This window comes from Canis lupus, chromosome 1 (genome assembly GCF_048164855.1).
Source record: "Canis lupus baileyi chromosome 1, mCanLup2.hap1, whole genome shotgun sequence".
NCBI lineage: Eukaryota > Metazoa > Chordata > Mammalia > Carnivora > Canidae > Canis > Canis lupus.
The window spans coordinates 107,525,992-107,549,579 of record NC_132838.1 but is presented as its reverse complement, the minus strand read 5'-3'; the positions used below and the strand labels follow the sequence as shown (position 1 = coordinate 107,549,579).

At 52.3% G+C, this 23,588-nt stretch overlaps 2 protein-coding genes across 8 annotated transcripts; one reads left to right on the top strand and one right to left on the bottom strand.

Annotated features, from left to right (window-relative positions):
* Window positions 1-338: 338 nt before the first annotated feature.
* PIH1D1 (PIH1 domain containing 1) lies at window positions 339-6,137 on the bottom strand. Of its 7 annotated transcripts, none has more exons than XM_072771458.1 (10): window positions 6,079-6,137; window positions 4,435-4,528; window positions 3,981-4,047; window positions 3,431-3,610; window positions 2,294-2,355; window positions 2,125-2,206; window positions 1,562-1,691; window positions 1,278-1,353; window positions 561-704; window positions 339-461 (listed from the first exon to the last, which is right to left on the bottom strand). In XM_072771458.1, the coding sequence occupies exons 2-10, from the start codon at window positions 4,522-4,524 to the stop codon at window positions 420-422; spliced, it is 873 nt and encodes a 290-aa protein (XP_072627559.1). In that variant the 5' UTR covers window positions 4,525-4,528; window positions 6,079-6,137; the 3' UTR covers window positions 339-419. The 7 variants fall into 7 exon arrangements, with proteins under 7 accessions (XP_072627559.1, XP_072627533.1, XP_072627539.1 ...); XM_072771432.1 differs by lacking the exon at window positions 6,079-6,137 and adding an exon at window positions 5,793-5,936; XM_072771438.1 differs by lacking the exon at window positions 6,079-6,137 and adding an exon at window positions 5,708-5,935.
* ALDH16A1 (aldehyde dehydrogenase 16 family member A1) lies at window positions 5,302-19,494 on the top strand. The gene is made up of 17 exons (XM_072771414.1): window positions 5,302-5,562; window positions 10,617-10,719; window positions 11,046-11,172; window positions 11,719-11,897; window positions 11,984-12,061; window positions 12,218-12,399; window positions 12,486-12,638; window positions 13,114-13,299; window positions 13,520-13,615; window positions 13,816-13,952; window positions 14,139-14,244; window positions 14,333-14,463; window positions 14,759-14,926; window positions 15,205-15,406; window positions 18,019-18,204; window positions 18,519-18,641; window positions 19,212-19,494. The coding sequence occupies exons 1-17, from the start codon at window positions 5,473-5,475 to the stop codon at window positions 19,371-19,373; spliced, it is 2,409 nt and encodes an 802-aa protein (XP_072627515.1). The 5' UTR covers window positions 5,302-5,472; the 3' UTR covers window positions 19,374-19,494.
* The last annotated feature ends 4,094 nt before the right edge of the window (window positions 19,495-23,588 follow it).

Here is a 23,588-nt window from a genome sequence, read left to right as displayed (position 1 = left end):
TCGGCTTCTCCTTCTCCCTCTGCCCCTCCTCTTGCTTGTGCTCTGCTTCTCAAATTAAAAAAAAAAAAAAAAATCTTAAAAAAAAAAAGGGTATAAAGAGGGCCACACCAAACATGCCCTGGGTGCTAGGCTGAGGTGACCTGAAGAGGAGAGGGGATGTTAGCTCTGGGACTGTGTGGGACATGAGGGGAGAGACTGGAGGCCAGGAGGCCAGAGAGAGGATCTAGAGGGGAGAGGCTGAGGCCATAGCCGGGGCAGTGATTTCTCTATGACTCCAGGACACAGTCCCATGTCCCTCTTCCCTCCCACTCCCCACATATTCCTAGCCAGACACAGAACAAAGGCAAAATCTTTTATTTCAACTTTAGAGAAGCCACTGCCAGCCTCTTCTCCACGTGGAAGCACGGAAAGAAACACAGTCAAGAAGGCACCGACAGAAGAGGCATGGCCACCATCAATTGCTGAGGAGAGGCAGGAGAAACAGAGAACGAGGATTCAGGAATCTGGGCCTCCCCAGTGCCCCCACTTCCCTGCACACCTCCTCCTATCTCCCCAGGTACCTTCCTCTTCCTATGGAAGGCTGCCTTGCTCTCCTCAGAGTTGATCCGCAGGGGAATATAGGCATCGAGATGGTAAAGCTGCTGGGGGCCCCCCATCACCAGGCGGTTCTCCCCAATCTCCAGCGACAGCCCCAGAGCTCCATCCTGGGAATATAGTGAAATAAGCCCACTCTTCCCTGCCCAGCAACAGGACAAAAATAATACAGACCAGGGACCAAAGACTCCTGTGTTGGGATGCCATATTTAAAGGATCCAATCTGGGATCCCTGGGTGGCTCAACGGTTTAGCGCCTGCCTTGGGCCCAAGGCATGATCCTGGAGACCTGGGATCGAGTCCCACATCAGGATCCCTTCATGGAGCCTGTTTCTCCCTCTGCCTCTCTCTCTCTCTCTCTCTCTCTCTGTCTCTCATGAATAAATAAATTTTAAAAATCTTTAAAAAATAAAAAAATAAAAATAAAGGATCCAATCTCCCAGGAGAAGGGTGGTGAGAGATAGGAATTACAAGTCCCCATGACTGAGGACTTAGAGTGTCCCAGGCACCCTCAGGGCAGCTCCAGATGTCAGCCTGAAAGACTCATGGGGCAGACAGCTGTGCTAAGGGGGCAGGGCTAACCAGTCTCGCACAGGTGTGATGGGGCCCCCTGCTCATTCCCCCTCAGAGACCACCAGACCCTTCTAGATCTCATTCCCCAGCACTGGCCAAGCACGCACTCACCAGTTTGGGGAGGTCAATTTCAGCCAAGAGGAGGTCAGGGGCTTCCAGCCAAAGGTTCAGGTGAGGCTTTTCGGGGCTGAGGAGGAACAAGACCCAAAGTTGAGGAGAGCCCACCAGGTCCTTGCCGGGGCTAATCCTTCCCGAAATTTCTCCCTCCTATGAGCCCCGCTGCCTTGCTGGACTTTCTCAGTGGGAGTCCTGCTTCTCCCGGTCCCCAGAGCCCCAGGATACTGCTTCCTACGGGGAGAGAGAGACAGGAGAGAGAGAACCCACGGAAGGCCCACCCTTCCTCAGGTCTCAGGGAGTCAGGAGTATACAGGTTTCCCAGCTCCTGGATCCGAGGACGCTGCTGGGAGCGGATATTTTGCTGGGAGATGGAGCCCAAGAAAGGCCGGTTCTTCAACATGCGCCACTCTGCGGGTAGGAAGTTCAAAGTCAAAGGTGGCACTGGTTAAGGGTTCCCTTCTTTCGCTTCCATAGGGGGTCTGGCATAGCAAGAGCTTCCAGGGAAAGGCTCCGCCCCTCCGAGGCAGCCAGGGACCTGGCCACACCCCGGCCTTCACAGGGTATTCTTTTTTTTTTTTTTTTTTTTCCCCCCAGAGTATTCTCAAAAAAAAAAAAATCTGTCCCCTGGAGATGCTCCTGGTTCCGCCCCCTGGCTACCCAGACCCCGCCCCTTTTCTGGTTCTTGGGCCAGCCCAACCCTCGGCCCCGTCCCCAACCTTGGAAAGTTTCCCCTTCTCCCAGTCGTCCAGAGCCTAGGGACCAAGAAAATCCCCGCCTACCCTAGCCCCACCTTTCCCAAGCCCCGCCCCCTAGCTCCCGCCGGCCAGGCCCCGCCCCTCACCTGGATTCAGCTGCAGACTGTATTTGTCCTCAAGGCCCTCCCTGGCGATGGTGACCACGAGCTCGCGCAAGAAATCGCTGTTCTAGGAGTGAGAGAGGGAGGCTGCGGGAGGGCTCCGGGTGGAGGCAGAGGCCCCGGCCCAGGCCTCACCCGCAGCCCCGCCCCCAACCTGCATCCTCCGGTAGAAGTCGCTGTTGACGGCTACGTCGTAGGCGGTACAACCCTGGCCTTCTGTAGGGAGAGAAAGGGGGTGAGACCCCCAGCCCTCCGAGGGAACCCCACCGCCGGATACAGACAAGGCTAAACCAGTAAAGGCCAGCAGCCGCAAGAACCAGGGAGACCCGGAGACAATTACAAAGTAAGGCCTCAAGACTCGCACTTGTCAAGTCTGACTCATATCACTCTTGTCTCTTCCTCTCGGGTCCTTTCCCACCACGTCCCAGCGCTGACCTCGCCCCTTCCCTGCTCACAGCCCTCCCATGGCTCTCCAGTGCTACAGATAAAGGTCAGTGTCCTTCTGCGTGGTGCAGTGTTGGAGGGCCCATGTGGTCTGCTCTCCCCACCTGGAGAGATGCTCACTCCTCTGTTAGATACCTGGTCCCTTTAAATTTCTTCTACTATCTCTCCATTACTGACCAACCTAATTCAATCACTCTCCAACCTCTAGACTTCCCTATCCCCTCTGCCTAGAAACCTCTTGTCTTGGCCTGATGAACTCCTCCTGTGCCTTCAAATCTGATGCCTCCTCCTCCAGGAAGCCTTCCCTGACCCCCCACGGTATGGGGTGAAGCGCCCCCTCCAGACCAGCACAAATCACACCATCTTGCAATCGCATCTGTTTCCTCCACCCTCAACTAAGACTAGGAGTGTCTCAATGGCACTACCCAAAGCTTGGTCCCATGAGGCTTCGGAGGGAATATGTGAGGGCATATGGAGGACATATGTGAGTTGAAAAAACGAGCATATTGAGACAAACTCAAGCGAGACAGGTGAGTCAAGGCATAGAAATAGAGATGGGAAGAAAGGTGAAGGAGCAAGATTGAGAGCTGGTCTGACACCTGCCCAGCTCTCCCTTACCATGGGGTAGGGCAGGGGAGAAGTGCCAGCTTGGGCAGGTGGGCAGAACCCAGGACTGCCCCACACAAAAGGTACTGGAAGCCCAGGAGGCTAAGTATATGTCAAGGGAAAAGGATAAGGACAGGAGGGCCAGATTTCTGAGTCCTGAGGAAGGAGTGTCCTGGATCTTGGATCCTCGGGAAGAAAGGATCTAGGGAACTAGATCCCTAGGTCCTCCAAGGGCACTGACTTGCATCCAGTTCAGCATGAGGCTCTCCCAGGCTCATGGGGATGCGAAACCCAGCTTGGTCTTCTTCCAGCATTTGAAGCAGCTCATCCTCAGTCATGTCAGCCGGAGGAGGGATGGAAGGAGAGTGACAGATGTTGATGAAAACCTTCCCTTCGGAAGAGTTGGTCTTTATGCAGAAACCTGGTAGAAATGGGTTTGTCCTGAGTGTCTACATGAATCTCGATTTCCAGCCTTTCCCTCCTCAGTCTCCATTCTTCTCTTGATCTGTTCTCTGCTTTCTGGGTCGGCTCCCTACCCCACCCCTGGGATCTCTTTCTCTCTTTGTGTTTCTGTCCTCCTAGTCATGCCTGTCCTGCTCCTCTTCCTCTCTTTCAGATCTTGGTTCCTTCCCTGCTCTCTCTGGATTTCTGTCCCAAGCCCTTTCCAAGGCCTCTGTACCCCATTACTGTGCCTCTCTCTTGCCTCCTGTGTCCCCTGCCCCCAGTCTTTGTCCACCTCTCTCTGAGATTCCATCCCTCTCTCTCTCTCTCTGGGTTTCTGCCTTTCTCACCAGGTTGAGGTTGGATCTGTGTAGATTCTGGTCTGCTTGTCTGGGCTTGTTGGAGCTCCTTGGAGGCCTGTGTAAAGGAAACAACAACCTTCAGGCATGGCGTCTGTGCTATCAGACCCTCATTTGTTCTTCAAAGTTTTAACAGAAAATTTTATGCATATAAGATACAAAAAAAAATGAAAAATAAAACATACCATGTCCCTCTCCTCCTTTGGGGACCCCTGAGAACAACCCTAGGCCCACTTGCATTTCTTCCAGAGCCTAGCAAACCCACAATCCCCAGTAAGTTGAGCATCCACAATCCCAAGTTGAGCAAACCCACAATCCCAAGTAAGTGCGTTCTGGGCATGAAGTTCCATCTCTGAGCACCCGCGGGCATGCATGTGCGTGCACACACACACACACACACACATCCCCTGAACACTCAAAGACCCAGGAGCCCATCACTCCGCACCTGCAGGAGCAGCTCCTCGAAACGCGCGGTGTCAGCACCCATCTTCTCTGCCTCGCTCAGCTCCGGCACCAGCAGCTTCGAGTCCGCCATGGCCCTACAGGAAGAGACCTAGGCGTCCTCAGCAACCCCGACGTGGCGCGGAAAGCCTCGCCGGGATCAAACTGTGGCCTGCGGCCAGACCCACAACCGACTCCCGTGACACCCACTATTCTGTATGAAAATCTAAGAATCCGTCCTGAGACTATGATTCCACTCAGCCCAGATACGGTTGTCAATCTGTTGGGAGTCAATAGTTTCAGATGCTCTCTAAGTCCTATGTGCTAAACTTGTAAGTGACAGCCAAACTTCCAGTCTGTAACCAAGGACTTGGGCAAACCACGCTTCCGTCTACGGCGAAGGCTCAGACATCAATCCCACAACTTCATTACGTCCCGACCAATCATAGTCTAAGGCTGAAGGCACGCCCCTCACTTCAACCAATCAAAACGAAATTCTGAACCTAAATCTGAATGCCACACTTCCTGTGTCGATTAAAGCCATACTTCTCTTTTCCACACATCTTGCCAAGCTACTGAGCAGTTCAGGTTGGCACACTTTTAAAACCTTAATATCAGTGTCCATCCTAAAGACTCCCTTCTGATTTCTGAACTATCGCTTCGTCCCAGAGCTCGACTAGGTTCTCTAGCAAAGGTACTTCGGACGAAAAGCTTAAATTCCTGCCCTCCATATGAACAGAGTGGAGAGAAGACACCCCAGTACGGCCGCCCTCCTAAATCTGGCGCCTTCCTATTTGCAAGGGACCCACATTTCCGTCCCGTCCCAGCTCCCCGCCCCGCCTCGGTTTGAGGACTGCGCATGCTCCAAACCACATTTCCCAGCTCGGGCGCATGGGCGGGGTCACCGGACCCAAGGCGGGATTACACTCTATCTCCTGTAGCCCCGCCCCCGGGCTGGAGGGGGCGGTGCCGCCCTTCGACCTCAAAGTTCCTCTGGGCAGAGCGCCCCGCACTCCTTGGTGGAAAGCGGCCCGCCCGGGTGATGGCTGCAACGCGTGCAAGGCCCAGCGCCCGAGAGATCTTCGCCACGCTGGAGTACGGACCCGTGCCTGAGAGCCACGCATGCGCACTGGTGAGGGCCTGCCGTTCGGCGCTGCCCATCCCCCCTCCGCAGGCCTCTGGGTCTTGTTTTGCGCGCGGACTCCCGTGATCCACCGCGGCAGCCCAGCAGCTCCGCCCCTCGGCTCCTGTGACTCCGGCCGCCGCTTAGGACCCACCCTTGAAGGGCGTTCCCTTGATCCTTTGCGGCTGCCCCCCTCTTCACCCTTGTTTCGGGGTAACCCTCGAACCCCCTGCGCCGACCTCGGGGTGGTGTTTCCCCCATTCCTCAGAGCCCCGGGAGGGGCTCCTGTGATTCTTCCGGGCCCCCGCAAGAACCTCCCGTGATCCTCCAGGACTCGGAATTCCTGTGGGGCACCCCCGCTCTTTCCAGGGACCTTGGGAATCGCCATAGACTTCCTGTGATCCCTCGGAACTTCCTGTGGCTCCTGCGCCCCACCCCGCCGAACTCCCGTGGGGGCCCCCGTGATTCATCAATACTTGCGGGGCTCTTAGGATCTTAGGAGCCCCAGGGTACCTCACAACTTACCGTCATCACCCGCAGCCCCTCCGAATATCCCCGTGGGGCTCTGGGGCTCCCATGATCCTCCAGGACCTCTTCAAGTCCTCGTGAGGCTCCTGTGATGCCTGGGGTCCCCCAGAACCTCTGTAGTTCCTGTGGATGAGTAGGGTGCTTCGCATTCTGTAATTACCGAGGCCCTTCAGAATCCACCCCAACCCCCAAGGGCTCTCCTGAACTCCCTCCTCCCCCCCTCCCCCGGGGTCTCCTAGCACTCCGGAATGAGCAGCTTAGGCTTCTCTCTCTCTCTCTTTTTTTTAAGATATTTATTTATTTATTTATTTATTTATTTATTTATTTATTCATGAGAGACACAGGCAGAGGGAGAAACAGGGCCCCCACCCACCCATCAGGAGCCTGGACTTGATTCCAGCACTTTGGGATCACGATCTGAGCCGAAGGCAGACGCTCAACCACGGAGCAACCTAGGTGCCCCCCTTAGGATTTTCTTCAAGGAGAGAAGAGGAGGCTGGAACAAGGGTCCAAGTGGAAGATGAGGCCAGAGCCTGGAGCGGACTGTGATGGATAGGAGCACCTCAGGCAGAGATAGAGGAGAAGCCGTGTGGGGGGTGGAGAGGGCAAAGCAATGTTTGGGGTCTGGCTGTCTCTGTCCCCCCTTCCCCACCGCCATTACCACCAGTAGTGAACCCAGGAGGGCAACGGTTCCAAAGAAGGGCCTTGAGCTTTATTAGCGCAAGGTGAGAGTGTGAGGGACCCGGGGACAGCCTCAGGCAGGAGTCACATGCTACTTGGGCTTGTGTCTTCACCTCTGGAGACAGGGACCTGGGAGTCCCCAGTGTAGAAAGATAGCTGAACAGTGAGAGTGAGGATCTGGGATAGAGAACAGACAATTCTCACACTTGGAGGTTGGCTAGAGATGGAATATACTGAAATAGGGATAATGTGATCGTAGCTTATATTTCCTGGGTGCCCTCTCTGTGCCAGCTTCTGTGCACAGTGTGATCTCATTTAATACCCAGAACAGCTGTGAGAGGGGATTATTGTTATTATTTTAGTGATAGCACACAGAGGCCTAGAAGGATAAGTAATGTGCTCACACTCAACACAGTTTAAAAGGGATAAAGCTGAGATTGGAACCTGAGCCCTGGGATTCCACAGCCCACAGTTCCCACACCACCTCCCAAGAAAAGGTCTCAGACTTAGAGTGTGTGGGCCAGAGCCAACCAACAAACTGTTTTCTTTGGCCTGCACTTTATTTTTTTAAATGTGAATTAGTGGTCAAGCCCCTGCAAACATCCAGATTCCAGCTTCTTTTGAAAATAAAATCCCAAAATTTGGCAATGTTTGGCTCACATTCCCTGACAAAAATCATCTGGATTCAATAGTGACTATCTTTTTAGACAAACCGTGTGTTCCCAGTTTCCACCAGCCCCTCTTCTCACACTAACATGATGTGCCAGGACTGTGGACATTGTTTTAGGGTTTTGTTTTTCTTTGGCAGGGGCAGGTAAAGTTTACAAACTTCCACAGGGTACTTAATACTATAAACTACTTCTTACCTGTCACTCAGCTTCAGGAATCACCAACATTTGGTCCAGTGTTGTCTTTTGTTTTTTTCTGGAATGATTTAAATCCCAGATGTCATGTTAGTTTCCCAGAAATATTTGAATCCCCATTTGTAACACATGAGGACTCATCTCATGACATAACTATCTAGCCTTTTTTTTTTCTTTTGAGAGAGAGAGAACACGCACCAGAGAGCAAGCATGCAAGCAGGGGTAGTAACAGAGTCTTAAGCAGGCTCCACACCCAGCACAGAGCCTAATGAGGGGCTCAATCTCGCAACTTTATCCTGAAATCAAGATTTGGATGCTTAACTGACTAAGCCACCCAGGGCACCCCTTCCTAGCTATTTCTTACTGTTCACATTAGTGGTCATTCTTTAATATCCTCCAACGGCTAACTCAGATTCATACATCCCCAACGGTTTCAAAAATGTGTCTTTCTCTGGGGATTTTTTTTTTTTTTTTTTTAGATTTTATTTATTTGAGAGAGTGAGAGAACACAAGCCACAGGGAGGGGCAGTGGAAGAGGCAGAAGCAGACCCCCTGCCTGCTGAGCGGGGAGCCTGACTCCAGGCTCCATCCCAGAACCCTGAGATCATGACCTGAGCTGAAGGCAGACGCTTAACTGACTGAGCCACCCAGGCACCCTCTCTGGGGGTATTTGGATTTGAAACTTCTGACTCACCATTTTCCTTCAAAGAAAAATGAGAGAACCAATTGGCAGGGTAAGAGGAAAATTGGGAGAATGTGGCTTTGGGATGCTAAGAAGAGAGCAATTGTAGAAGGAAAAAGTGGAAAGTGTGTCTTGGATTTTTCCAGGATTTAGGGAAGACAGGATCAAGGGGAGAAACATGGAGCAGACATGGAAGGCTAGGTGCAGTAAGATTAAGAGGAAATCCTACATGGTGCTGCTCTGAGTTTATTATGTGCACTGATGCACTTAATCCTCGCCAGAGCCCTGTGAAGTAGGGAGGGGCTGTGATTATCCCCATCTTCCAGATGGCTTAGCCAAGGCCAGGGTATTATAACACCCTGGCTAGGGTTGCACAATAGTACCAGAGCCAGGATTCAAATTTGTAGCTCTAGGGACTTCATAGCAGGCTTACCATGCCTGTGTGCTGTGCCTTGGGCTCAGGTAGACACATAACAGCCAAATAAGCTGTGCCTGGCAGGCCTGTGTCTTCTGTCCATATCTCTCCTCAAAGTGATGACTGCTAAGGGGGGAGAGAATGGCATCACACCATTGGATGCATAAGCCACCTGGCTTAAAAACCCCACCTCCCAAAAAAAGGACCTGATCACTGCCTGATACAGTGTTACGGGCAATGCTTCCAGGGTTGTGACAAGGTATGTGCCCAATCCCAGGAATGCAGAGCACTCCAGAAGGCCCCAATGCCTTGGCTTCCCACTGATATCTATGGCGTGTTCTCAATTGTCCTACTCAGGTGTGGTGGACCATTCAGGGGTCACTGATGACTGGTAATGCAGCTGAATTGTCTCAGGTTTCCTGAGAAATAGAAACCTGACCTGAGGTCATTTCTCCATGGAGGAGAAAGGGTTTTATTTTATTTTATTTTATTTATTTATTTATTTTTTTGAGAAAGGGTTTTATTAAGCCACATTTCAAAGTCAGTAGGACAGCCATTACATGTTGCTGGTGAGAGGGTAAAACTGTGCAGCCACCATGGAACCCAGTTTGGTGGTCCCTCCGTAAGTTATACATGACCCAGCAATTCCCTTCCTGGGTACATAAGCCCAAAAGAAATTGGGACGCTTGGGTGGCTTAGTGTTGAGTGTCTGCCTTGGGCTCAGGGCGTGATTCCAGATCCCTGGATTGAGTCCTGCATCCGACTTTCTGCAGGGAACCTGCTTCTCCCTCTGCCTGTGTCTCTGACTCTCTCTTTCTGTGTCTGTCTCACATGAATAAATAAATAAATAAATCTTTAAAAGAAAAGTGAAGACAGGTGTTCAAACAAAAACCTGTACATGCGTGTTCCAAGCAGTACTATTCACAGTAACCAGAAGGCAGAAACAAACTGAATATGCATTAACTGGTGATAAATGGATAAACAAAATGTGACCTATCTAGACAGTGGAATATCATATAGTCATAAAAAAGGAATGAAGCCTTTTTTAAAGAGAGAGAGCCGGGAGGGGCAGAGGGAGAGAGAATCAAGCAGGCTTCCAGCCGAGCTTGATCTCAGACTCTGAGATCATGATCTGACCTGAAATTGAGAGTCAGGTGCTTAGTTGACTAAGCCACTTAGGCAGGCACCCCAGGAATGGAGCTTTGATACAAGCAAATCATGGATGAACCTCAGAAACACTGTGTTGGATGAAAGAAACCAGTCAAAAAGTCACAGATTGTAAGGTTTCATTTCTGAGAAATAATCCAGAGTAGGCAAATCTGGAGAAACAGGAAGCAGATTAGTGGTTGCCAGGGACTAGTGTCAGGCGGAAGGGAGACTGAGTTTCCTTTGGAGGGGATAAAATGTTCTGGAACTAGATCATGGTGATGGTGGCACAATGTTGTTAACATACTAAATGCTAATAAATTATATGCTTTAAAATGAGGGGTGCCTGGATGGCTCAGTCGATTGAGCATCTGCCTTTGGCTTTGGTCATGATCTTGGGGTCCTGGGATCAAGCCTCACTTCTGACTCCCCACACAGTGGAGAATCTGCTTCTTCCTCTCTGCCCCTTCCACCTACTCATGCTTGCATGCTCTCTCGCTCTCTCTCTCTCTCTGTCTCAAATAAATAAAACCTTTTTAAAACATTTTTCAAAACTTTTTAAAAACTTAAAATGATTAATGTGATGAATTTTAGATTATAATATATTTTACACTTTTTCTTCTACACAGGAAAAGAATTAGGGGGGCAAAGGGGTGCAGGTATCCCCCTCCCAGAGGATTCTAGGTGGGAATTGAGCTCCCCCATATGCCTCCTAGAGCCCTTTCCAAACTGTCTTCACCTCCCCCAGGCCTGGCTGGACACCCAGGACCGACGCTTGGGTCACTATGTGAGTGGAAAGTGGTTAAAGCCAGAACACAGGAATTCAGTGCCTTGCCAGGATCCCATCACAGGTATGAGGTGACCCCCAGGGGGAGAGAGGCATCTGTATCCCTGGCCAGCCTTACCTCCCAGCAACCCCCCATTCCCTTTGCTCTGAAGGCAGGGTGGAGCCAGTGGGAAAAAAACGCTCTTCCTATTAGCAGTCATCCTAATTACGTTCTACGTGCCTGTCAATGCTTTTTGAGATCACTCTCTACTAAGATCCTTTCCTTGATTATGGGGGACAAGCTTTTCTGCCTTGGGGCGCACCTGGGCTCTGGAAATCTGAGCCCCCTCCAGTTCTGACATGGGATCCCCCCACTCGTCTCATCTGGGGTGCCTCCATTCATCCCCCCAGGAGAGAGCTTGGCCAGTTGCCTCCAGGCACAGGCTGAGGATGTGGTGGCTGCAGTCGAAGCGGCAGGGAAGGCTTTCGAGAACTGGAGCGGACTCCCTGGAGCTTCCCGGGCCCAGCATCTGATCAGGTGATGGAATTGAGGTTTGGACCATGGGAGGTGGGAAAGGACTTCATCCTCCATCACCCACTTGAAACTGTGAGGACCCTCTATTTCCCGATATCTCACTGAGTTACTGGGTAGCTCAGGCTCCTATGCCCAGCATGCCTTGGTGCCTTTAGCAGTGAAAACATCCATACACCAGGACTAGTAATGAAGAAGTTCTAGTTCCCAGAATATCCCTGGGGTTTATCGAGGCTCCATCTTCCAGCACACTCTTGGGCCACCTAGAGACAAACATTCCATTTTCTAGAATACGACTGAGATTAGAGGTTAAACTTCAATTTCCATGCACCATTGGGGGTTGCGGGTGGCCCATATCATCACAGGGCACCCTCAGGCTTTGTGTTTTTTGGACTACGTTTCCCATGAGTCTTTGTTGCTCTCCCCCCCTGGTAAATGACAGGGATGCCCCGGGAGATCATAAGGATTGTAGTCCAAGTACAGAGGAGGTGTTCTGGGACTGTGTGATGGAAGGGCAGTGGGAAATGACTATCCCCCTGGCTTTCTCTGCAGGCTGACCAAGATGATCCAGAAGCACCAGCGGCTGCTCTGGACCCTAGAATCCCTGGTTACTGGGCGAGCCGTTCGAGAGATTCGAGACAAGGATGTCCCACTGGCCCAGCAGCTGCTCCAGTACCATGCAGTCCAAGCATGCACCCAGGAGGAGGTGCTGGCAGGCTGGGAGCCCATGGGTGAGAAGCAGGAGTCCTGGCTCCCAGCGCCTTCCTCCCTCATGACCTAGCAGTACCTGTCCCAGTCCTCTTATTTATTCTTACAGGAGTGGTCGGTCTCATCTTGTCACCCACATTCTCCTTTCTTGAGATGATGTGGAGGATTTGCCCTGCCCTGGCTGTGGGTAATTGATGGGCTGGGTCTGAGGGAGGAGAGAGCTGGGGGACTGGACTCCTGGGTCTGAGGGATGAGGGGGCTTGGGGTGAGGACTTCCGTGTCTGAGGGAGGAGGGGCCTGGGGGCCCAAACTCCAGGGTCTTTGAGCTGCCCACTTTTTCCAGGCTGTACTGTGGTGGTCCTCGTGCCCCCAGCCTCCCCGACACCCCTTCTGCTGGCCCAGCTGGCAGGGGAGCTAGGTTCGTTCCCAGGAATCCTCAATGTGATCAGTGGCCCTGCATCCCTGGGCCCTGTCCTAGCCTCCCAGCCTAGAGTCCAGAAAGTGGCCTTCTGTGGAGCTGTCGAGGTATTTTCGGGGTTAGGAGGGGTACAGAATGTGGCTGGGAGGCCCGGAGGCCCCTCCTTCTACTGAATCTGGTGGGGGTCCTACAGGAAGGACGTGCCCTCCGGCGGACCCTGGCAGGTAAGGGTGCCGAGCTGGGCCTGGCCCTGGGGACCGAGTCACTGCTGGTGCTGACAGAGGCAGCGGATGTGGACTCCGCGGTGGAGGGTGTTGTGGATGCAGCCTGGTCCGACCGCAGCGCGGTGAGGCCCGTGCACCTGTGGGCCCCCAAGTCCTGGGACCCATGCGTGTCCATCTCCAGACCTCAAAGCATCATGTCTCTCCATTGATTGTAGTTTTTGGTTCTTTGTGTCTCATATTCTCTCTCTGCACCAATACATGTGTGGAACTCCTTATCACTTTGGGTTTCTGAATCTCCATGTCCTGGCTCTCCTGTTTCTGCAGGAGGCCCATGTCTCTTGTTCTTAAAGATTCCCTCCATTTTTCTGAGTGTGCATGTCCCTAGTTTTCCAACCTGTCTGCATTCTGAATCACCAACTTCTCTAACTCTGCCTCCTGCCTGGATGTGGGGCCTTGGTGAGTCTCTAGGGTCCCCAGCCATCCCTCCTTGACCCTCCTCTGATCAGTGGACATCCCCAAGTCTCAACCCTCTGTGGGGGCACGTTCCCTCAGTGCTGGCCCTGACCTTACCTGCTTTGACATCCCTTCTCCTGACAGGGGGGCCTCAGGCTCCTGATCCAGGAGTCTGTGTGGGACGAGACAATGAGGCGGCTCCAGGAGCGGATGGCACGGCTTCGGGCCGGTCGAGGACTGGATGGGGCTGTGGACATGGGGGCTCGAGGGGCTGCTGCACATGACCTGGCCCAGCGCTATGTGCGTGAGGCCCGGAGTGAGGGCGCACAGGTGGGCAAAGGTCACAGACTCCAAGGTGCCAGGGAAGGGGGAAATCTGACTCCTGGGTCTGAGGGTAAAAAGATTGGTGACCTGGACTCCTGGGTCTGATGGAGGAGGCTGGGGGCCTGGACTTCTGGGTTTGAGGGAGGAGAAGCTAGGGATCTTGATTCCTGGGTCTGAGGGAGGAGAGATTGGAAGTGAAGTTGTAGATCTGTTTCTTTCTCTTTAGGTGTTTCAGGCTGGTGACGTGCCTTCAGACAGCCCATTCTTCCCCCCAACTTTGGTCTCTGACCTGCTCCCAGCTTCCCCATGTAGCCAGGCAGAGGTAAGCCCTCTAGGGCCCTAGAGATCCTGTTCCATCCACCCATGTGCAGCCAGACCTGGGCAGCAACACCATACCTGCAGAGGCCCCAGTGGGGACTGGGTCTGGGGGCTGCTGATGATTGTTAGCCGGTTCCCTAATGGGTAGGGTGTTGGAAGGAGGAGCTAGCCAGGCCACCTGAGCTCCATAATCACCTCTTCCAGGTGCCCTGGCCTGTGGTGGCAGCCTCCCGATTCCGCACAGCGAAGGAGGCCCTGGCCATGGCCAACAGGACGCCCCGAGGAGGCAGTGCCAGTGTGTGGAGTGAGAGACTGGGGCAGGCCCTGGAGCTGGGCTACGGGTCAGTCAGCACCCACTGGGGCATGAGAGGCAGCCTGTGGGGGGGCCCAAGCTTCTGCTCCTTCTCTCAGCCTTGAGGTCTCCATCACATTCTCTCCGAGTCTCTGCCCACCCCAGCTCTGACTCCCAGGCCCCTATACCTTTGTTCCTGCTCATGTGGTATCCATACCCCCTCCTCCCTGCCCAGGCTCCAGGTGGGCACAGTCTGGATCAACGCCCACGGCCTTAGAAACTCTGAAGTGCCCACAGGTGGCTGCAAGGAGAGCGGGTCTTCCTGGCACGGGGGCCTCGACGTGAGTGAACCCCTCCTCCACCCCATCATCATCCCCTTTATCCACCTTGTGCCCACCTTGTGTGCTTTTGACACTACCCCTCTCACAGGGTCTGTATGAGTATCTGCGGCCCTCAGGAACCCCTGGCCGGCTGGCTTACTTTTCCGAGAGTATGAACTATGACACCTTTGGTCTCGCTGTCCCCTCAACCCTGCCAGCTGGGCCTGAAATAGGACCCAGGTGAGCTGTTCCAGGGGCTGCAACTCCCAGAATCCCTGGAGATGTGGAAGGGGAGAAGGGAAGTTATGGCAGGCTCCCTGGGGCCTGGAGGGCGGTTTGGTAACACTGTCTTGAGGGCTCCCTGGCTGCTGCCCAGAATTGCATTCTGGATCTCTTGGCTTCACCACCTGTGCCTATGAGAGCCTCAGTTCTGCTAAATGATGGACCGTGCTCTCCCAGAGGCTCACTGGGGTAGAGCATGGGGTATGAGTGGACCAGGCCCCAGGACCCACCTCCACACCTCACCCCAATCCAGCCCAACAGCCCCCTATGGGCTCTTCATCGGGGGCCGATTCCAAGCTCCTGGGGCCCGGAGCTCCAGACCCATCCAGGATTCACAAGGCAAACTCCACAGCTATGTGGCTGAGGGTGGAGCCAAGGATATCCGAGGAGCTGTGGAGGCTGCTCACCAGGCTACCCCTGGGTAAGAGGAATCACATGGGAAAACCCAGAGGTCATGGGGCATTAGAGAGGGTGGTCTGAGACCCCCAAGGACTGATGGTATATGGGGTCTGGGTCCTGAGGACTGGTGGGCTATGAGATACAAGCTCCCAAGGCTGACACCCTTGCTCCCTTCCCCAGGGAGTTGGGCCATGGGGCCAGAGCCCCATGGCAGAGGTAGCAGATAGAGGAGGGATAACTGGAAAGAGCCAGGACCAATAAGCTAACCCCTAACTTGCACTGTCTCCCCTCCACCCCGAGCTGGGTGAGTCAGTCCCCAGGGGCCCGGGCGTCCCTGTTGTGGGCCTTGGCAACTGCACTGGAGCGCCGGGAGTCTGCCCTAGCCTCGAGGCTGGAGAGGCATGGAGTGGAGTTCAAGGCCGCCAAGGTGGAGGTGGAGCTGAGTGTGAGGCAGCTTCGGGCCTGGGGGGCCCGCGCCCAGGCCCAAGGCCATGTGTTGCAGGTGAGAGGGTTCTGTGAATGGGCAGACAGGGTGGCAGTCTAGGGTAGGGGTTAGAGCAAGGACTTTGGAGTGAGGCTGACTTAGGTGGAGAGAATGAGAGAGAATACGAGCGGGAGGGCAGAGGGAGAGAGAATCTCAAGCAGAGTCTGTACTGAGTGCAGAGCCTGACATGGGGCTCAATCTCACAACCCTGAGATCATGACCTGAGCTGAAACCGAGAGTTGGATGCTCAACCACCTCAGCCACCCAGGCACCCCTTATTCCTAGGTTTTAATTCAAGAACAATGAAAGCATATAATCCATACAAGGATTTTTTTTTAAGATTTAATTATTTATTCATGAGAGACAGTGAGAGAGAGAGAGGCAGAGACACAGGCAGAGGGAGAAGCAGGCTTCATTTAGGGAGCCCGATGTGGGACTTGATCCCAAGACACCAGTGTCACGCCCTGAGCTGAAGGCAGGTGCTTAACCTCTTAGCCACCCTAATTCCTAGGTTTTAATCCAAGAACAATGAAAGCATATAATCCATATAAGGATTTACACTCAAATTTTATAGCAGCATTATTCACAGTAGCTAAAATCTGGAAGCAATCTAGCAGCTTATGGCTGGCTGAGTCAGTAGACCATGTGACTTGATCTTGGGGGTAGTGAGTCTGAAGCCCATGCTGGACATAGAGTTTATTTTTAAAACAAATAAATACAATAAGTAAAATAAAAAGCTGAAGTAATCCAAATGTCCTTTGATAGATTAATAGATAAACAGTGTGGGGCGCCTGAGTGGCTCAGTGGTTGAGTGTCTGCCTTTGGGTCAGGTCATGATCCCAAGCTCCTGGGATCGAGTCCTGCACTGGGCTTCCTGCAGGGAGTCTGCTTCTCCCTCTGCCTGTGTCTCTGCCTCTCTGTCTCTCTCTGACTCTCATGAGTAAATAAATAAATCTTAAAAAAAATTAAATAAGTAGAGTGTGCTACATCTATAACAGTAGCCTCCTACTCAGCAGTCCTACACTGTGGATGAATCTCCAAGTCACTGTGCTGAGTGAAAGAAGCCAAATAATGGGCAGCCTGGGTGGCTCAGCGGTTTAGCACCGCGTTTAGCCCAGGGCCTGATCCTGGGGACCCAGGATCGAGTCCCACATCGGGCTCCCTGCATGGAGCCTGCTTCTCCCTCAGCCTGTGTCTCTGTCTCTCTCTCTCTTTCTGTGTCTCTCATGAATGAATAAATAAAAACTTAAAAAAAAAAAAGAAGAAGCCAAATTTTAAAAAAATAGTGCAGAATATATGATTTTGTATCTAAAAAATTCTAGAAAATAGAAATTAACCTATAGTGAGTGGAAGCAGATCAGTGGTTGAGGACTGAGAGGGTTCAAATAGTCAGGAGGGAAGCATCACAAAGGTGCAGATGAAGATTTTGGGGGGTAAAGTTCATTACCTTGATTGTGGTGATGATTTCACAGATACAGATAGATGTCCAAACTTATTAAATTGAGGGCATCTGACTGGCTTAGTCGGTAGAGCATACAATTCTTGATCTCAGGGTCGTGAGGTCAAGGTGTAGAGTTGCTTTAAAAAAACTATCAAATTGTACTCTTTAAAATGTGTGTGGTTTAGTGAATGTCAATTATATTCAATAAAGGGGGTGCGTGGGTGGCTCAGCAGTTGAGTGTCTTTCTGCCTTTGGCCTAGGGCATGATCCTCAGTCTGGGGATCCATCCCCACTTCAGGCTCCCTGCAGGGAGCCTGCTTCTCCCTCTGCCTGTGTCTCTACCTCTGTGTGTGTGTGCTTCTCATGAATAAATAAATAAAAATCTTTTAAAAAATTATATTCAAAAATAAATAAAAAATAAAAAATAAATTAAAAATTATATTCAATAAAGTTTTTTTTAATAAAGATTTTATTTATTGATGAGAAGCATAGAGAGAGAGAGGCAGAGACATAGGCTGAGGGAGGAGTAGGTTCTATGCAAGGAGACTGATGTCGGACTCGATCCCGGGACTCTGGGATCACGCCCTGAGCCAAAGGCAGGTGCTCAACCACTGAGCCACCCAGATGCCCCTCAATAAAGTTTAAAGAAAAAAAATCACACACACACACACACAGAAACCAACCTGGGTCATGTTCTGAGCCCTCTACACACATTAACTTATTTCTTTTTTTTTTTTAAATTTTTATTTATTTATGATAGTCACACACAGAGAGAGAGAGAGGCAGAGACATAGGCAGAGGGAGAAGCAGGCTCCATGCACCGGGAGCCCGATGTGGGATTCGAACCCGGGTCTCCAGGATCGCGCCCTGAGCCAAAGGCAGGCGCTAAACAGCTGCGCCACTCAGGGATCCCAACTTATTTCATTTTAACAATAAATCTCTGAGTTAAACACCATTAGCCTCATTTGAAAGATGGAAAACTGAGGCCCAGAGAGGTTAAGTAACTCACCCAAGGTCACACAGCTGGTGAGTGGCAGAGCCAACCATCTGTCTCCAGTCCACTCTGTCTTGTTATCTGGTGAATCATCATTAGAGTTGTTACAGAGAAGCAAAGATGGGGAGAGGAAGAAAGGGGCAGATGATGAGGCTCCTGTGCCCAGCCCATGACCTCGTCTGCTTGTCCCTGCAGGTGGCAGAGCTGAAGGGCCCCGTGCTCCGGCTGCGGGAGCCACTGGGCGTGCTGGCCATCGTGTGCCCTGACGAGTGGCCCCTGCTTGCCTTCGTGTCTCTCCTGGCCGCCGCCCTGGCCCACGGCAACTCTGTAGTCTTGGTACCCAGCGGGGCCTGTCCCATCCCCGCCCTGGAGGTCTGCCAGGTACAATTGCTGCCTTCCTGGTGCTGCTCCCAGCAGTCCCTGGGGCAGCAGATGGGTGGAAGGTGCCCTAAGGCCTGCACTCGCCCCACCCCCTTGGTAACCGTGGTAACCCCAACCCCCGTGGTCCAAGCCCGCATTGTTCATGGACCCCGTGACTGTTCTGTCCAGGCCTCAAGCGTTCGCCAGTCATGATCCTGATCTCATTCCTTCCAGGAGCCTCAAGGGCCCTCCCTGGATGCTCATTCCTCACCCAGACTGTTGCCTCCAGGGTCTCTGACACCCTTCCCCCCACAACTCTCTCTCCCATCCCCTAGGATATGGCCACCTTATTGCCAGCAGGCCTGGTAAACGTGGTGACCGGAGACCGGGACCACCTGACCCGCTGCCTGGCCTTGCACCAGGACATCCAGGCCCTGTGGTACTTCGGATCTGCACAGGTACGCTTTGTTGTGCTGTCTCTTCAGCATCTTAAACCTCACCTACAGCCTCTTCCTTTTCTGGAAGCAGAGCAATGCCCCCTCCAAGCTCCCATTGCTAAGGAGGAGAGACTCCTTGGCAACCAGGTTCTGAGATCCCGCCCCTTTAGAGCCCCATTGCTAAGGAAGGGGATCTCCTTAGCATAGCAACAAGGGCCTGGGATCCTGTGCAGCCTAAAGACCTCATCTCATTGGACAACCCATTGCTGAGGACCACACCCCAATAGCAGAACCAGAGGCCCACAGTCCACCCTCTGATGGTAACAGGGGAACTCCTTGTCACCAAGAACATCAGGCAGGCCCCATTCCTTTGAATGTGGGCTGTTAATGGGGAGGAAATCCCCTAACCACAAAGGTCAGCCTTGTTTCCCTCAGCATCTGGAAGGTCTGCCGGTGACAGTTGAGCATTGTAAGCAACAGAACCTAGGTCAAGGGGTCAGGCCCCTCAGTGATAGTCCTTATTGTCAAAGAAACAGTTGCTTGGCAAGAAGCTTATGGAAGTGCCAATCCCCCCCCCCCTTCTCATACCAGGGCTCCCAGTTTGTGGAGTGGGCCTCAGCAGGAAACCTGAAGCCGGTGTGGGTGAACAGAGGCTGCCCTCGGGCCTGGGATCAGGAGGCCAAGGGGGCAGGCCCAGAGTTGGGGCTGCGGGCAGCACGGACCAAGGCCCTGTGGCTGCCCATGGGGGACTGATGCCCGAGTGCCACCTGCTCCATCTTGGACACGGGAGAGATGGACCCTGACAGACACCAGAAGCCTGGAACTTTCTTTTTTTATGACTCTCATGCCCTCCAATAAACTCTGACCAACCTTGGCTGTGCTTCTGAGGGGAGGAAGTGGGGGAGTAGCAACTTCTGGTCTGTTTGAGGCCATTTGAGTTCTGAATCTCGGCAGCCGGGTGGGCTGGCTCCAGTACAACACAGTGTTTGTGCAACAGATAAAGGGAACTCTGAGAAGCCCCGGGCAGGGCCCCAGGGCCTCTTGTTTCCCCTGGTCCTCTCCATCCTGCCACTCTTGCTCTTTGACTTTCTCTGCCTACGCGTTATTTCAGGACCCATGGTGTGCTGGTATAAAATAAAACACAGTGGCTCTCTGGGATAAAATAAAAGCCCTGGTAAGTAACATTTGCCAATTCCTGCAGTGTAAATGCTCCCATCATGTCCGATTGCAAGCTCTAGATGATTCAACAACAAACAAGCTGACGGAATTCCTGAATTTTTAGCAGTCACTCCATGAGCCAATCTGAGTGGCTCTGGCACATCAGTCATAGAATTCTTTTGGATGCAAGGCACCCACTCCTGCTAGCTTAGGATAAGAGGGAATTTTCTGTAAGAGACATCTTACAGAAAATAGAGCAAGACGCACATCTGAGGTGCCCCAGGTTCCTGAGAACCCAAATGTAGGCAGGAACCAGAACCAGTCTTTTGTGGGCACATGATCTTTGGGGTCTTTTTTCTTTCTTTTTCCTCTCCTTTCTTTCTTTCTTTTTTTTTTTTTTTTAAGATTTTATTTATTCATGAGAGACCCAGAGAGAGGCACAGACATAGGCAGAGGGAGAAGCAGGGAGCAGGTGTGGGGAGCCTGATGCGAGACTCGATCCTAGGACCCCAGGATCATGACCTGAGCCAAAGGCAGACTCTCAACCACTGAGCCACCCAGGCGCTCCTGTCTTTTTTACTTTCTTAAGTAATCTTTATACCCAACCTGAAGCTTGAACTCCTGACCCCGAGGTCAGGAGAGTAGGATGCTTCATGGACCGAGCCAGCTGGGTGCCCACCTCTGGTGTTTCCAAGCCCTACCTATCTGCCTCAGTCACTCCTTTCAGCGATGTGACTTTATAGGAAAACTGCTTCACTGCTCTGAGCCTGTTTCCTCATCTGTAAAATGGAGCTAATAGCTCCAACTGGACTGGTTGACTCCACGGGTACACGGGACTTGACCTGCGTAGTGTTGCTGTTAACTAGAGGTTGATTCGGTCACGAAGCTAGTGAGAATAGGCAGCCTCCTGTCAGCATCTGAGGCTGGACTGAATAATTACCCTTCCCAGGATCTGGACATTTGTTTGGAAAGAAAAGACACCGGGATGGCAACGCTGGAGGAAAATCCCTGGAAGGTTCTAGTTCCTATAGTTTGACAGTTCCCGTTAGGATCCAATGGGCTGTCTCGGTGTCCTTCCTAGGAATCCCATTGCTTTAACAAGGCAACCACCAGGGGCCACACACAACACCCTTCTCCATCCTCCTCCTCCTCCACCACTACTGACAGGTATCTGTGGAAGTAGCACGGGGAATCTGATTGGGCAGCGTGAGTCAGGCGTCCACCTCTGAGCCAATCATCTCTGGCCAGGGCAGGAGCTCCTAGTCTGTGCAGCCCTCCAATTGGACAGCAAATACCCACTGAGCGTCCACTATGAGCGAGGCGCTGTTCTAGGTGCTGAGGGGACCCCCAGGAGCAAGACCACCTGGCCTCAGGAGCAGGTGATGTCCCAGTGGGCCAGAGGTGTATCAGGCTCCTGTCGCTGCTATAACAAAGTGACTTAAGTGAAACAATACAAATGTTTATCTTGCAGTCCTGGACATCAGCCATCTGAAATGCGGCTCAGTGAGCTAAAATCAAGGTGTCAGCAGGGCTGCGTTCCTATCTGGAGCACAAGGGGAAAATATATTTCCCTACCTTTTCCAACTTGGAGAGGCACCTGCTTTCGCTGACCTGTGACCTTACGTCACTTTTTTAAAGATTTTATTTATTTGAGAAAGTGAGAGTGAGCAAGAGTAGGGGGGCAGGGCAGAGGGAGAAGCAGGCTTCCCACTGAGCAGGGAGCCCAATGTGGGACTCGATCCTGGGACCTTGGGATCATAACCTTAGCGTAAGGTAGACACTTTACCAGCTGAGCCACCCAGGTGCCCGCCCCCCCATCACTCATTGCCAGCGATGGCCGCTCCCAAGGCATCACTCTTTTTTTTTTTTTTAATTTTTATTTATGATAGTCACACACACAGAGAGAGAGAGGTAGAGACACAGGCAGAGGGAGAAGCAGGCTCCATGCACCGGGAGCCCGACGTGGGATTCGATCCCGGGTCTCCAGGATCGCGCCCTGGGCCAAAGGCAGGCGCCAAACCGCTGCGCCACCCAGGGATCCCCCAAGGCATCACTCTGACTCTGATCCTCTCGTCTCCTTCCTTCACTTACAAACACTCAATCCACAATCATCTGCCCATCTCAAGAGAAGTAGGCCATATCTGCAAAAGCCCTTTGGCCATGTGAGGGAACATTCACAGGTTCTAGTGGACATCTTCAGGGGGCCATTATTCTGGCCCCCCACCATGAGAGGAGACAGATTGAAAACAAGTGAATAATAGGGAAACGTCTCTTCAGTGTGGTGAGGAAGGTAAGCAGGCTGAACGGGGCAGCCCTGGTGGCGCAGCGGTTTAGTGCCTCCTGAAGCCCGGGGTGTGATCCTGGAGACCCGGGATCGAGTCCCATGTCAGGATCCCTGCATGGAGCCTGCTTCTCCCTCTGCCTGTGTCTCTGCCTCTCTCTCTCAATCTGTGTGTCTCTCATTAATAAATAAATAAAATCTTTAAAAAAAAAAAAGGCAGGCTGAACAGGAGGTGAGGTGCGGAGGGCAAGGGGCAGAGATGGACTGTATAACAGGATGGGTCATTCTTTGCTGCAGTAACAAAGACCACACCTCTTGTGGTCGACAATCACAAAGTTCATTTCTTGCTTCCACTACCTGCCCATCAGGGGGTGGCAGGGGCCATCTGTTCATCAGGGCCACACAGGGCTGACGGGAACCCCATCTCCATGTGGCTTCGGCCATTAGAGTTCTGCTCCCTGACCCGGTAATCCTCACCCAGAAGTGACTTTTGTCACTTCCACTCTTCTTTCATTGGCCAAAGCGAGTCATGCGACCAATGCCTGAACTCCACAGGGTGGAGTCTCAGACTCTTGCAGGAAAGGAGGGCCAGCGGATGGTGTGGACCAAGCAAGAGATTCAAAGAAGCGCAGATGTAGAAGGACCTTATAGTTTCTCATTTGCCACCTCAGCCCCCATTTTGGGGTTGAAGAGATTGAAGCTTAGTGAGGATAAGGAGCTGGCCAAGCTCCCACAGTGACCCAGCCAGAGCTAGAAATAACACTTGCCAGGCCTGATGCAATGAGACATATCCCCTGAGTCCTCTTGCGTTCCTGGCCCTAGAAGGGCAAAGCTGGAGGCCCAGAGAATGGTCAGACTCAGCAATGCAGCAAGCCCCCAGCCTGTACTGGGGAGACCCGTAATCTGTGCAACTATGGAGGGGACACTTGGGGGACCTAGAGGAGGCCTCGTGCCAGGCTGGATTTGGAGCTGAGGATTGAGGATCTTATTAAGGGTTTTGGAGGGGGGTAGGGGATGGGGATCAGATAAAGTGGACAGGGTGGCAGAAAGGCTGGAAATTTGTCCTAAGGGCAATAGGGAGCCACAGAACGTGTGTGAGCAGAGGAGAGGTAGGTTTAGCTCTGGGTGGAAGACACAGACATAACCTAAGGTGACATGTACTATAATAGAGGAAGCTTGGGGCACTTGGAGCACCCAGAGATGGCACTCTACCCACAAGTGTGTGTGAGGGAGGGTAAGAGGGGTGGCAGCCACCTTCCCAAGGAAGATGCCATGTGTGTTGAGGGTTTTTTCCAGCTTTATTGAGGTATGATTGACAAAGAGTATACATAGTTCAGTTGTACAACATGCTTTTTAAGTGTATACAACGTGATGACTTAATATACCTGTACATTGTAAAATAGTTACCACAATTAAGTTAGTGAACACATCCATCCCTTCACAAGGTTACCTTTTTGTGCCTCATGAGAACACTTAATATCCACTCTCTTAGTTCAATCAAACTGGAAACAAAATTCACATATATCCAA